Raw genomic sequence first — 12,988 nt, 5'->3', positions numbered from 1 at the left:
CACACACACACACACCTCGCAGAGTGTGTCATGGGTTCTGGTGCAGGACCCAGGAATGTGCCTTTTTTTATCTCAGAGTCTCCGACATGCAGGTATTGCCAGCGGAGGGGCCCCACTCTGAGGACCTTAGCAAAGACCAAGATATATTCTCGGGGACATCAGATAAAAACTCTGCGCCCGCAACTTGTTTGTACCCTTTTCGTCTGCTTCCTCGCTCTCCTGCTAGAGAAACCTTGAAATCGGGATTTGTCCTTAAAATCACCTTCCCCGTCCCAACTTTTATCGTACATACTCGGTTAAAAAACAAAAAACAAAAAAAAAAAACCAGTGTATATTTATTAATCGCCTTCCTAACGCTCTGACCGCTGCCCTCACCTACCAACTTGATCGGAAAATTACTTCCTCGAGTTGTTTCCTGAAGTCGCAGGAAAATCCAGTCATTCTTAATCTTTGCCCTCCTTGCCTCGTAATATTGTGTGTGTTCCAGGTCTCCTTAGAACCTTGCTCTGGGTATTCGGGTTACTCAAAAGTCTGCATTGCTGCCCACCACCGTTCCTCTCCTCACAACTTGAATCTTCCTTACCCATCCATACAAGGCGCCTGGGTTCTTGAGGGCTTAACATTCACTGCATTTAAAGGAGTTTCAGGGTCACCTTGAAGTCATCAAACTGCTGCTGCTTGTTTGATCTCCCGAACTGAAGAAACAGCGGTGGGCAGATATTCTAGTAGGAAGAACCTGACTTCTTGGAGGTACTACTGCAGGTGGCCAGTGGGACTGAACTTTGTGGGTACCTGGAAAGGCTGCGGGGCATAGGTGCAAAATGGTGGGAGTCAGGGCTCTAAGCCTCTCTTCTCTACCTTCATTCTCTTAACTACCAGTCCTGTGGCGATTCTCTTGGAAACCTCATTTCATACTCTGTGTCACAGACTACCATTTCCCCATATTATGTTTGTTTCTGATTTAAGGGTACAGTATTTCACTATTAAAACAGTGTTTGTGTTTTTTCACTACATTGTATCCTTGAAACTGCCCTATGACCCTGACACTATTGTTGGTCTTATCCTGTTGGGAAAAGAAGGCACCAAAGTCAGTTAACTTGCCCAAGGCCATATAGAGCTGTTAGTGGAAGAGCTAGCTAGCTCAGCTGGAACCTGTCAGTCTGGCTCTACCAGTATAATGAATGAACTAACTGCCTGGTCAGCTAGAGCTAGAGACAAATAAAAGTTAGGCAGGTCCATATCCTCAGAAAACTTTCGTCTGTGTTTGCCGTATTTCCCAATTCTCTCTCTTTTCCGTTAACATCGTGATCAGATCCTGTCTTTGTATTTCTAAGACAAGGTCTAGCCAAGGCTGGCCTTGAACCGGCAATCCTCCTGCATCAGCTTTCCAGGTGCTTGGATTATAGGCACCAGTCACCAAGCCCAATTGATTTATGTTTCTGTCCCCCCTAATTAAATGAGGCTTCCTCATAGCACTAGCTCTTTCTTTACATTCCCAGGGTGAGTTTCCGAAGTGTAGCCCAAGTTCTTTCTCTTCAGTGCTTCAATTCCATCATGTGAGACCACAGGAATGTCATGTTCTACTTTTACCTCCTATACCACTGATGGCTTTTTGACAGCCAGTAAGGAGTCAATACCACCATCCCAGGCAGTGAAAAATCTTTGATGAAAACTCATACTAAAGTTAAAAAGTTATGTTCATTAAAGCCGGGCAGTGGTGGCACACGCCTTTAGTCCCAGAACTCGGGGGGGGGGGGGGGGGGGGGGGGCAGAGGCAGGCGGATCTCTGTGAGTTTGAGGCCAGTCTGGTCTACAGAGCGAGATCCAGGACAGGCACCAGAACTACACAGAGAAACTCTGTCTTGAAGACACACACACACACACAATTAAAATGTGGCTTGGGAGGTGACTAGGTAAAAGGTTTGCCACATAGTCTGAGGACTGAAGTTCAAACTCTCAGAACCCACATGGCAGTGGGGTGTTCATGGCAGTCCACTGCAGTCCCAGCACAGAGCAAATGGAGGAAGGGAACCCCTGGAGCTAGGTGGCTAGCCAGACAAGCCATATACTCAAGCTCCACGGTCAGTTAAGGGACTCTTGCTTTGCCAAGTGTGGTAATGCTCTCCTTCAATCCCAGCCCTCAGGAGGCAGAGGCGGGTGGGAGTCTGTGAGGTCCAGGGCAGCCTGGTCTACACAGCGAGTTTCAAGTCAGCCAGAGTAACACAATGAGACTCTTGTCTCCTGTCAGGAGAGAGACTTGAGATCTTAGAAAATCAGGTAGAAAACCAGGAAAAAGCAGTCATCCACACCCATGTACAGACATGTAGGTATGAGCATATAATCATACAAATACATGTGGAAACAGTAAAACACACCCAAGTATTTCCTATTATAAAATCAGTCTCATATTCTGATGCACATCCTTGGGTGGGAGGGCATGGGGCTTCTTAGTAATAGTATATTGCAGGCAGCCTGTCTTAGGGCTTCAGCTTTATCTGTAGGGTAGACACAGTAGGCTAGTGTGGGGTGTTCATACACTATATTCCAGTAGAAGGCCTTCCTAAACAACTCAGCTCTGAATGCATTCCTTTTGAAATCTTCTTTTGGAAGTCATTCTTTCCTTCTGCTGTTTCAGCCATGTGTGTGGTGGGCTTTTCTCCTAAACTGACAGTCTTGATGGTGATGGCGGAGTCTGGCTCCTTTTATTTAGTACTGCCTCAGCGGACAGCCAGCAGCACCTTCGGGAGACGCGGTGACTCTGTAAAGCCAACGCGTTTGTTACTTAACCGCGGACTTTATCCTGGGGAGGACGGAGGTGACAAAGACTTTTAAGGGGAGCTAGTTTTCTCATAAGAGAGCTTGAAAGTAGACAGTTGAAGGAAGCTCCAGAGCTGATGAGCTGACTCACCAGGTAAAGCCACTTGCCTCCAAGGCTGTCCTGAATTCCACCCCAAGAACCCACATGCTGGAAAGAGCACCAGAAGTTGTTTTCTGACCCCCACGGGCACACTGTGGCCAGTGTATGTCCACACACACAAGACACCAATCACAAAAACAGAGCAAGATACAAAAACAGAGAAATCTGTAACATTAACCTTGCCTGCTCCAGCATGGAAGTAAAGCAGTTTCTGGTACGATACTAGCCACATTCATAACTGTATCTTACCATGGGAATTTGAGGGAGTCCCACTCTGGATGCCATACGTTGCCAGGAAAACTGGAGTTCCCTCATTGGGTTATTATTCTCTGTGATACTTCTAACTGAAAAAAAATGAATTCAGGAAGCTTGGGGACAGTTTGATTAGCAATTGAGAGAAAATGACCAGTCAGCCGCGGGCAGGAGGAAGAGGAAGAGGGAGAGAGGAAGTCATGCCTTTTGAAGAAGCCAACATGTCCAGCAGTGGAGACTGGCGAGCAGCTGTATGTCAGCAGCTGGCGCAAGGGGAAGCCATGAGAAAACTCAAAATGCCAGAGAAAGCCTGCTTAGGCTTTGGCCGGTGTCTGAGGGAGGGGGGCGTGGGGAGGGTGGGAGTGGGGGGGGGCAGAGGGAGGGAGAGAATAGGGGAAAAGTTCGGCTTTCCTGAGTGAGGTCTCAGAGAAGCAGGCTAGCTTAGAGCTCCACAGTAGTGGTACTCTAAGTAGAAGCTCCTGGGAAGGAAAAGACACTACCTCATTAAGAGGGTAGCTGTTGCTCCCATCTCCTTAGTGTGGCTGCCTTCCTGAGGGGATAGTCTGGGTGACTGACTGGCCCAGCTGGATTAACTCTTTGTTTGCTTATTTGTTTTTGGAGACAGGGTCTGTGGAGCCCTGGCTGTCCGGGAATGACCAGGCTGGCCTCAGACTCAGAGATCTGTTTGCCTCTGCCTCCTGAGTGTTGGAATTAAAGGCATGAGCCGCCACACTCAGTTTTGGATTAACTCTTAAGGCAAGAGATAGTGGTTTGTTACATTCATACTAAGTAGATCTATTCTTTTGATCGGAGGAAATAGCTTTCTCTTTAGGAGATGGGCTAAAATTGGGGAATAGATAACCTTTTTTTTTTTTTTTTGCCAGAGCTGAAGACCAAACCCAGGGCCTTGCGCTTGCTGGGCAAGCACACTACCACTGAGCTAAATCCCCACCCCCACCCCTATTTTCTTTCTTTCTTTCCTTCCTTCTTTCTTTCTTCCTTTCTTTCTTTCTTTCTTCTTAGAGAACCTATTTTCTTTTTTCTTTATTCCTTTCTCTTTTCCTCCTCCTCTTTTCTTTTGTGATAGGGTCTCACTATGTAGCCCTACCTGACCGGGAATTCACCATTTAGTAGTGACTAGGTTGCTTCTGAACTCACAGAAATCCACCTGCCTCTACCTCCCCTAGCACTGGGATTAAAGGCAAGTGCCATCACATCAGCATTTTTGTTTTGATAGGATTCCTTTTCGCCATGAAAAGAATCTAGAGATCCAATTCTAAAGCTGTCCTGAACTTTGGGTCACACCCTTGACTATGGACTCAATTGTGGTTCCTTTAGACGGAGATAAGAACCCAGAGCTTCTTTCTGTGTTCTTGGCCAAGGATAAGAAGGGTTTAGTGTCAGGGTCCCTTCCTCTGACCTGCCCAGCCAATTGCTACCCACTGTCCTTAGCAGCAGCAAGAGTGTGCTTGACCTCTTCTTCATTGCCAGTATGTCAGATTGACTCCCCTGCTTAAGATAAGATTTTATGAATGAACATACTTCATCAGCTGCTCTTGGCACAGTCTTTATGAACATTTTAAGAGTTGAAATATTTATTACGTTTATTGATTTCTGTCTGTGTATGTGTAAATATGTGTGGGGGCATGCAGAGCACAGCATATGTGTGGCGTTCAAGAGAACAACCTGCAGGCACTGGTTCTCTCCTTCCATTGAGTGGGTCCTGGAGATGGAACTCAGGTTCTTAGGCTCTTTACCCACTGAGCCATCCCACCTCCCACTTCACAACATTCTTGTACAGGATTGACAGTGAATCAATCTGCCTGGGTGCCGTATTCCCTTTGTGAGTGGATTTTAATCACCAATTCGGATCTTTGTCTTTCTCTCGATCCCTTCAGATCTTTCTATTTCTTCCTGAGTCAATTTTGATAATTTACAAATTTTCAGGAATTTTTTTTTATTTCATCTAAGTTGTTTAACTAGTGGTTAGTTCAGATGTCGATAATTTGTCTTTTTTTTTTTCTTTCCTCCTTTATTTTGTAAATTTACTTTTATTTTTGTGAGACAGGATCTTGTGAATTCCAGGCTAGCCTGGAACCTCTCTTGACCTTGAACTTTTGGTCCTCCTGCCTCAACTTCCTAAGTGCTGGGTGAGAGGCATGTGCCACCCCCCACACATCTTTCTTCTGCCTGATTTTTTTAAAGTGTGTGACCTAAGTGTGTGCCTATGGGGCACCCTTAGAGGCCAGAGAGGGTGTCAGGTCTCCAGTGGCTGGAGTTACAGGTGGTTGTTAGCCGCCTGACGTAGAGGTTGGGGACCGAGCTCTCTTCTTCTGGGAAAGCAGTGTGCACTAACTGCTGAGCTCTCTCTCCAACCACACCAATTTTATGTGGTGCTAGGGCATGAGCCCAGGGCCTTGCACATATTAGCCAAGCACTCTACCAATGGAGTTGCATCCCAGCGAGGTAAAAGTCTACCAGTTTTACTATTGTTGTTTTCAAAGAAATAACATCTCTGGTTTCATTATGATTTTCTCTTTTTTTTATTTCATCAAAAACCTATAATCACCTGGCGGTGGCGGTGGTGGTGGTGGTGATGGTGGTGGTGGTGCATGCCTTTAATCCCAGCACTCGGGAGGCAGAGGCAGGTGGATCTCTGTGAGTTTGAGGCCACCCTGGTCTATAAAATTCCAGGACAGCCAGGGCTGTTACACAGAGAAACCTTGTCTTTGTCCCCCCACTCCCTCCCCGGAAAATACAGACGGGTTGTTTTTGTGCTAAGCTTAGTAGCTTTTCAAGAATAAACACTCCTCAATTTGTTGTTTGTCTTTAGTTGACTTGGTCTTTTTTCTTTGCAACACCAGGCCTGGAACTCAGGACTCTCACGGCTCTACACTGAGCTGTCCTCAGCCCCCAGTGATAACGTGGCGGGTTTGGAGACTTCTGCGCATGTGGCTAGTTTTAGAGAGAGGATTTGCCAGCCTCTCTCTGCGACTGTTGCAGTCCCCATGGTGCTTTCGGGTTTAAAAAGGTGCTACATACGTGTGTGACCTTGATGCCCTCCTTGGCTTGGCTGGTGGAAAAGGATACATAGTGCCTCTTTTTCAAAAGCCAGTAACAGCTGTTGTCGATTGTTTCAAGAGCTTGTTTGGAGAAACACATTGTTTCTTCCCTGTGATCTGGGAAATGGATATGAATTATGCTTTGGACTTCCCTAGCAGACTGTAGTTAATAATAATAAGTTTCTTATAACCCTGCTTTAAAAATTGTATCATCATCTGTCTGTCTGGGCACACTTGTATATAAATTTATGCAAATGTGTGGCTAGAAATATATTCGGCAGTTCCACACACACAAAAAAGTTCTCACGAAGACCAGGCTGGTCTTAAACATATTATACAGCTGAGGATGACTTTGAACTTCTGATCCTCCGGCCTCCACCTCCCTAGGGCTGGGATTACAAATGTGCACTACCATGCTTGGTTTTAGTCCGTGCTTTGGATTGAACCCAGGACTTAGTGTGTGCTAAACAAGCACTCTATCAACTGAGTCACAGTCCAGTCCACTTCCACAAAACGTTTATAATGAAAAGCCTTTAAAGTACAGCAAGCTTTTGAATTTTTTTTTTTTTTTGAGCTGATGATCAAACCCAGGGCCTTGTGCTTGCTAGGCAAGCGCTCTACCACTGAGCTAAATCTCCAACCTTGAATTTTATTTAAATGAGAAATGTGTTAAATACCACTTTTTCTCTCTTGCTATATATATATTCTAAAAGTTATACTATAATTATTAAGATTTGACATAAGATTTAAAAAAAAAAAAAAAAAAAAACTAGCCAGGCGGTGGTGGTAACATGCCTTTAATCCCAACACTTTGAGTTCGAGGCCAGCATGGTCTACAAAGTGAGTTCCAGGACAGCTAAGACTTACACAGAGAAACCCTATCTCAAACAACAACAAAACCAAAAAAACAAACATTGCTTAATAACTTAAACATTTTAGTAAAACTCAATACCCTCTTTTTAAAAGATTTATCTCTATTTTATATGTATGAATGTGCTTGCCTACATGTATGTGCACCATGTGCATGCCAGCTTCTTGTACAGCCCAGGAGAGAACATCAGAAACCCTGGAACTGGAGTTCCAGATAGTTATAAACTTCCACGTGGGTGCTGGGAACTGAGCCAAGGCCCTCTGTAAGAGCAGCAAGAGCTCTTAACTTTGGAACCACAATTAAAACAGTATTTTAAACAAATATACATACTTTTATGTAGAATTGAATAGAATTGGAGGGGGGCTTAGAAATTCAGGAGACCTACCATATATATTCTCTCTCTTCCTCTCTTCCCCAGCCCTCACCAATCCTCTCTCTTTCTCCAGTGGCCATGAAATGAACTTCACCATAGCTCCTGCCAAGATTCTTTGCCTTATCACTGTCTCAACCAACAGTGGACTGAAACCTTTACAATTAGCTGGGTGTAGTGAGTGAGAGGCAGGTGGGTCTTTGTGAGTTTGAGGCCAGCTTGGTCTGCACTGTGTGAATATATGTTGCTATGATTGGTTTAATAAACAAGCTGACTGGCTAGTAGCTAAGCAGGATAAAGTTAGGGGGGAAAGCCCAATTGAGAATGATGGGATGAGGAAGGGCAGAGACAGAGGAGTCGCCAGCCAGGCCCAGAGGGTGCAGGAGATGAATGTACCACGCTAATAAAGGTACCACCACATGGCAGAGCGTAAATAAGGAATGTGGGTTAACTTAAAATGTCAGAGCTAATTAGTAATAAGCCTGAGCTATTGGCCAAACATTATAATTTATATTAAGCCTCTGAGTGATTGTTTGAGAGCAGGTAGTCAGGACAGGAAAACTCCACCTACACTACATAGTGAGAAACCTTCGCAATCTTTGTTCAAAATAAATTTTTTTTTTTTTTTTTTTTTCCAGAGCTGAGGACCGAACCCAGGGCCTTGTGCTTGCTAGGCAAGAGCTCTACCACTGAGCTAAATCCTCAACCCCAAATTTTTCTTCTTGACTTGCTATTTGTTACAGTAACAGAAAACTAACACACAACAGTAATAGTACTGGTACTTATAGTGTAGGCTACTGCTATACTGCTACCACTTGGCCCTATAATCAGGGAATCACAATAGCTCTTATATCTATAGAGGAAGCAATCACTTCTGAATCAGTTTTTTTCTTTTTTTTTCTTTTTCTTTTTCTTTTTGTGTGTGTTTTTGTTTTTTGTTTTTTGAAGACAGGGTTTCTCTGTGTAGCTTTGTGCTTTTCCTGGAACTCACTCTATAGTCCAGGCTGGCCTCGAACTCACAGAGATCCAACTGCCTCTACCTCCCGAGTGCTGGGATTCAAGGTGTGCGCCACCACTGCCTGGTTATGAATTAGTTTCAATGCAACTTTGTGTGTAGAACTTCCTTTGAATGAAATAGCTACTATGTTCTTGATCATTACTGTTCCAAAAGAAGCTCGATTCCCATTAAGTAAATCAATGCCAGTTTATCTGATGAGAAAGCAGCAATGTTTGAGCGTCTGTTAGTTTACAGAGCGTCACTATGTAGCCCAGGCAGGCCTCAAGCCCACAGTGACACTCTGCATCAGCCTCCAGAGTGCTGGGATGACAGGCTAGGGCCACCACTCCTGGCTTGAGTCCCACTCATTTAAAAATCCTAATAATAGTCTACAAGGTGAGTTCCGGGACAGTCAGGGCTACACAGTGCTGGGATTAAAGGCGTGCACCACCGCTGCCTGGCACAAACGGTAGTCTTATGTGGGGGCTTCTCCAGTGTCTTCTCTCAGCTTACAGGAGGAAAGGCAAGGCTGCGACATGTTCATGGAGGTCGGAGAACAACTTTCAGGAGTCGCTTCTCTATTTCCACCATGGGTCCTGGGCATCGTTCAGGTTAGCCTGGTAGAGCAAGAGCTTTTTGCTGGCTGAGCCATCTCTCCAGTCCTGGGGTCTGACTTACGAAGTGCCGTATTAAAACTGTCTTTTCGGGGCTAGGGACGTAGCTTGGTTGGTAGAGTGCTTGCCTAGCATGCATACCATCTTGTGTTTATTGCCCCCCACCCCCCCACGAATGGAAACAAAGAAGTCTTGTCCGGGAGAGGTTCCCAGATCATCTTCAACTTTGTGTCCTTGAAGGAACAGTGCTTTGCGAGCTGGAGCAAGGCAGAAGGCTGTGGTACCCGGAGGACAGTGCATACTAACTCTAGCCCAGAACAGCACCAGGTGACTAATAGTGCTAAAGTGAACCCCACCATTCATGTACTCTGCATTCCAGTCTCCTTCTCTCTATAAGAGACATAGTCGCTCTTTTTTTTTTTTTTAAGCTGAGGATCGGACCGAACCCAGGGCTCTACCACTGAGCTAAATCCCCAACCCCAATCGCTCATATTTGTGGGGTAAGGTACGATAGTTCAGCATAGACTTTCAACACAATTTAACACGAGTTCCATGAAGAACTTCAGTCCTCTGTTAAATGAAGACATTGGGGGTTTATGGCTCCAGAGTGAGAACCTAGGAAGAGCAACATTGGACAGACAGACTTAAGTGTCTTTGGCAAATGCATTGGTAAGAACTCCCTAGGAGAGCTGGTGCCTGCCCTTCCCAGGTGAAGAAGAGGAAGCTGTGGCACGCTCGAGGCCCTTCACTCTCCTTCCTTTTCCTTTAGAGATAGGGTTTGAAGTCGCCCAGCCTTGCCTCAACCTCGCTGTATAGCTACGGATAGCCTTGAACTCCTCACCCTTCTGCCTCCGTCTCCCAAGCGCTGGGGTACAGGTTGCCCTACCACATCTTGTTTTACTTGGTGCTGGAGAATGAACCCAGGGCTTGACTCATTTTGGGCAAGCACTTTCTAACCAATCCACACTCCCTGCCCTGAAACCTGGTTTGTCTCAGCCATCACTTCCTTCTCCTCTTCCTTCGCTCTTCTGGCTCACCAGAACTGTGCAAGCCAGAGCCAACTTTTATTCTTTTTGAGACAGTCTCTTTATGTCTCACCGACTGCCCTGGAACTCGCCTTGTAGAGTAAGCTGGCTTCTGACTCACAGGGATCCTCCTACCTCTGTCTCCCAAATTCTGAGATTAAAGGCATGCCCCACCACATCCAGCTTGAACCCACCATTTTGTGTCACAGGAGAGTCCTGCAATTGGCCTTCCGTAATCAAACGTGGTGAAAAATCTCATTTTGGTGAAGGATGAGCATACACAGTCCGCAGTCCCGGCATCGGTGGGAACACGAAGGGTCAAATGCCGTGGGGGCCAAAAGAAGGGAGGCTTACTTTACTGAAGGACTGTCTTTTCATTGGTTAGTCTCAGCAGGGTTTATACATTGTATAGAAGTGTCCCACCCCTTATGCCGGGCAGCGGTGGCACACGCCTTTAGTCCCAGCACTGGGGAGGCAGAGCCAGGTGGATCTCTGTGAGTTTGAGGCCAGCCTGGTCTACAGAGCGAGACCCAAGACAGGCTCCAAAGCTACACAGGGAAACCATGTCTCAAACAAAACAAAACAAAACAAAACAAAAAACAAACAAACAAACAAAAGGAAGTGTCTCACCCCACCCCAAACTGGTGACTACCTGGAATCTTCAAATGTGACCTTATTCAGAAATCGGGTCTTTGCAGATATAGTCAAGCTGAGGTCATGCGAGGATGGGGCATAATTCCAATGACTGCCATTTTTATGAGAAAGGGGAGGGGAAGGCCGTGTATGTCTGGTGTAAGACTGGTGATACAACTCCAAGGAAAGAATGCCAAGGAGCACTAGGAGCCACCAGGAGAGGCTGGGAAAGACGCTTCCTTCCTGGGATCCCACGGTCTCCCTGACAATGTAGGAGCAGCCTTCCAGCCCCTCCAGCTGTGGAGCAATGAAGGCGTAAGCTGCCCAGCACGTGGTGCAGCAGACAGCTGTGGGGAATGAACGCAGGCCCTTGGGGAAGAGGTCACGAGAGCCACTCATGAGCAGGAACTGGGAAGTCTCCTCTGAACCACTGCCCTTTAGCCTTGAGCACTTCGCTCAAGAGCCAAACTGCCAGCGAAGAGTCACTGGCCCAGCTCACCCCAGCCCTTTCCCAACAGCCTGACTGGAACATGTAGGGTGGGGCACAGGTGACTTCACTTGTCTCCTCTTTGGGGGAAAAGGACTCACTTTGGGGTGGCCGTCTGTGGGGGTGACCACTTATGACAGGACAGCTCCTTTGGGCAAAGTTACCTCTGCCGATTCTCTTTTACCCAGTGGCAATAGGTGTGGGTGGCTACAGGTGTTGAGAAAGGCTATCTAGGTAGCTAGCTATGTGCAGAATGTTTTGGAGCAAGGCCAGCTAGCTAGCTAGACGCTGACGTCAGAAATGGAGTGACAGACCAGGAGAGCCGTGCTGTGGGGGCCACAAGGGAAGGGAGCTACTGTTTTGTCTTCAGAGAGTTTGGCACTGATTTCCCAGGGTATATGAGGAGAACTTTATTTTCTGTCTCCAGCTATTTCTGCCAAGTAGCTTTGACTTTTTTGGCATCTTAAGAATCGGGAAACCGTGTCTTTTGTTCTATTTACCCAGTTATATAAGACGGATCAAGTATTCATTTTTGCTCTCCTGGAATGGAGCTGGGAGCAGGCTGTTTTCTTTTGTCGGAGAAAACCCTCTCAGATAACCTACACTCAAAAAGACAAGAGTGCAAATGTCCCCATGCTCCCAGGTCTCAGGAAGCAAAGGAGGACCCATAGAGCTTGAGATGCGTTACAGTTCCACCAGGCTGCAGAGACGTCTCAAGAGACAGAGTTCTTGCCTAGAATGCAGGAAACCTTGGGTTTGACCCTTGGTGCCACACAGGACTGGAGTGTGCTGGTTCATGTCTGTAATCCCAGCACTCGGGAGGATCAGAAGCTCTAGGTATTTCCAGCTACAGAACAAGTTCAAGGTTAACCTGAGTTTCTTTCTTTCTTTTTTTTTTTTTTTTTTTTTGGTTTTTCCGAGACAGGGTTTCTCTGTGTAGCTTTGCGCCTTTCCTGGATCTCACTCTGTAGACCAGGTTGGCCTCGAACTCACAGATATCCGCCTGCTTCTGCCTCCCGAGTGCTGGGATAAAAGGTGTGCGCCACCACCGCCCTGCCCTGAGTTTCTTGAGAGCCTGCTGAGATAAGGAGAGGAATCACAATTCCTTTCAGCTGCTTGTGGTGACAGAGGCTTGCAACCTCAGTACTCAGAAGGCTGATGGAGGAGCGCCACAAGTTCTAAGCCAGCCTGAGCTACACAGTAAAACTTGTTTGAAAGAGTCGACCGCCTCTCCCAAAATAATTCCAGTTAATTAGCATAGGCATCAAGCTGCTGCCGATGGTGGGAAAGAGGGTAACATCACCTAAACAGAGAAAAGGGAAACGGTAAATCTTAAATTGCGGTGGCGCTCGATCTTAATCCAAGCACTTGGGAAGTAGAGGCGGGTGGATCTCTGTAACTTCCAGCAGTCTGGACTACAGAGTGAGTTCCAGGTCAGTCAGGGCTACATAGTAGGTCCCTGACTCAAAAAAATCAAAACAGAACAGGGGCAGAAATTAGGTACATTAGGGTTGGGGATTTAGCTCAGTGGTAGAGCGCTTGCCTAGCAAGCATAAGGCCCTGGTTTCGATCCTCAGCTCAAAAAAAAAAAAAAAAAGGAAATTAGGTACTTTAAAAAAGTCTTTATTAATTATCTGTGGTGTTGTGTACCACGGCGCACGTGTGGAGATCAGAGGAAAACTTGGGTTGGTGCTCTCCTCCATGAGGGACCCAGGGAAAAAACTCAGTTCCTCAGGCTTGGCAGCTTTTATTCACTGAGT

General features: G+C 46.3%; 1 protein-coding gene across 1 annotated transcript in view; it reads right to left on the bottom strand.

Moving 5' to 3' along the window:
* Nucleotides 1-12,988, bottom strand: part of LOC118573013 (aldehyde oxidase 2) — a 115,343-nt gene that overhangs the window by 413 nt on the left and 101,942 nt on the right. Inside the window, exon 35 of the mRNA XM_036172995.1 lies at nucleotides 16-125. Within this exon, the coding sequence (XP_036028888.1) occupies nucleotides 16-125 (110 nt within the window). The remainder of the gene's footprint in view (nucleotides 1-15; nucleotides 126-12,988) is intronic.

Source organism: Onychomys torridus, chromosome 23, assembly GCF_903995425.1.
Source record: "Onychomys torridus chromosome 23, mOncTor1.1, whole genome shotgun sequence".
NCBI classification, from domain to species: Eukaryota; Metazoa; Chordata; class Mammalia; order Rodentia; family Cricetidae; genus Onychomys; species Onychomys torridus.
The sequence above is the reverse complement of the archived record's forward strand: the minus strand, read 5'-3'. Positions and strand labels throughout refer to the sequence as shown.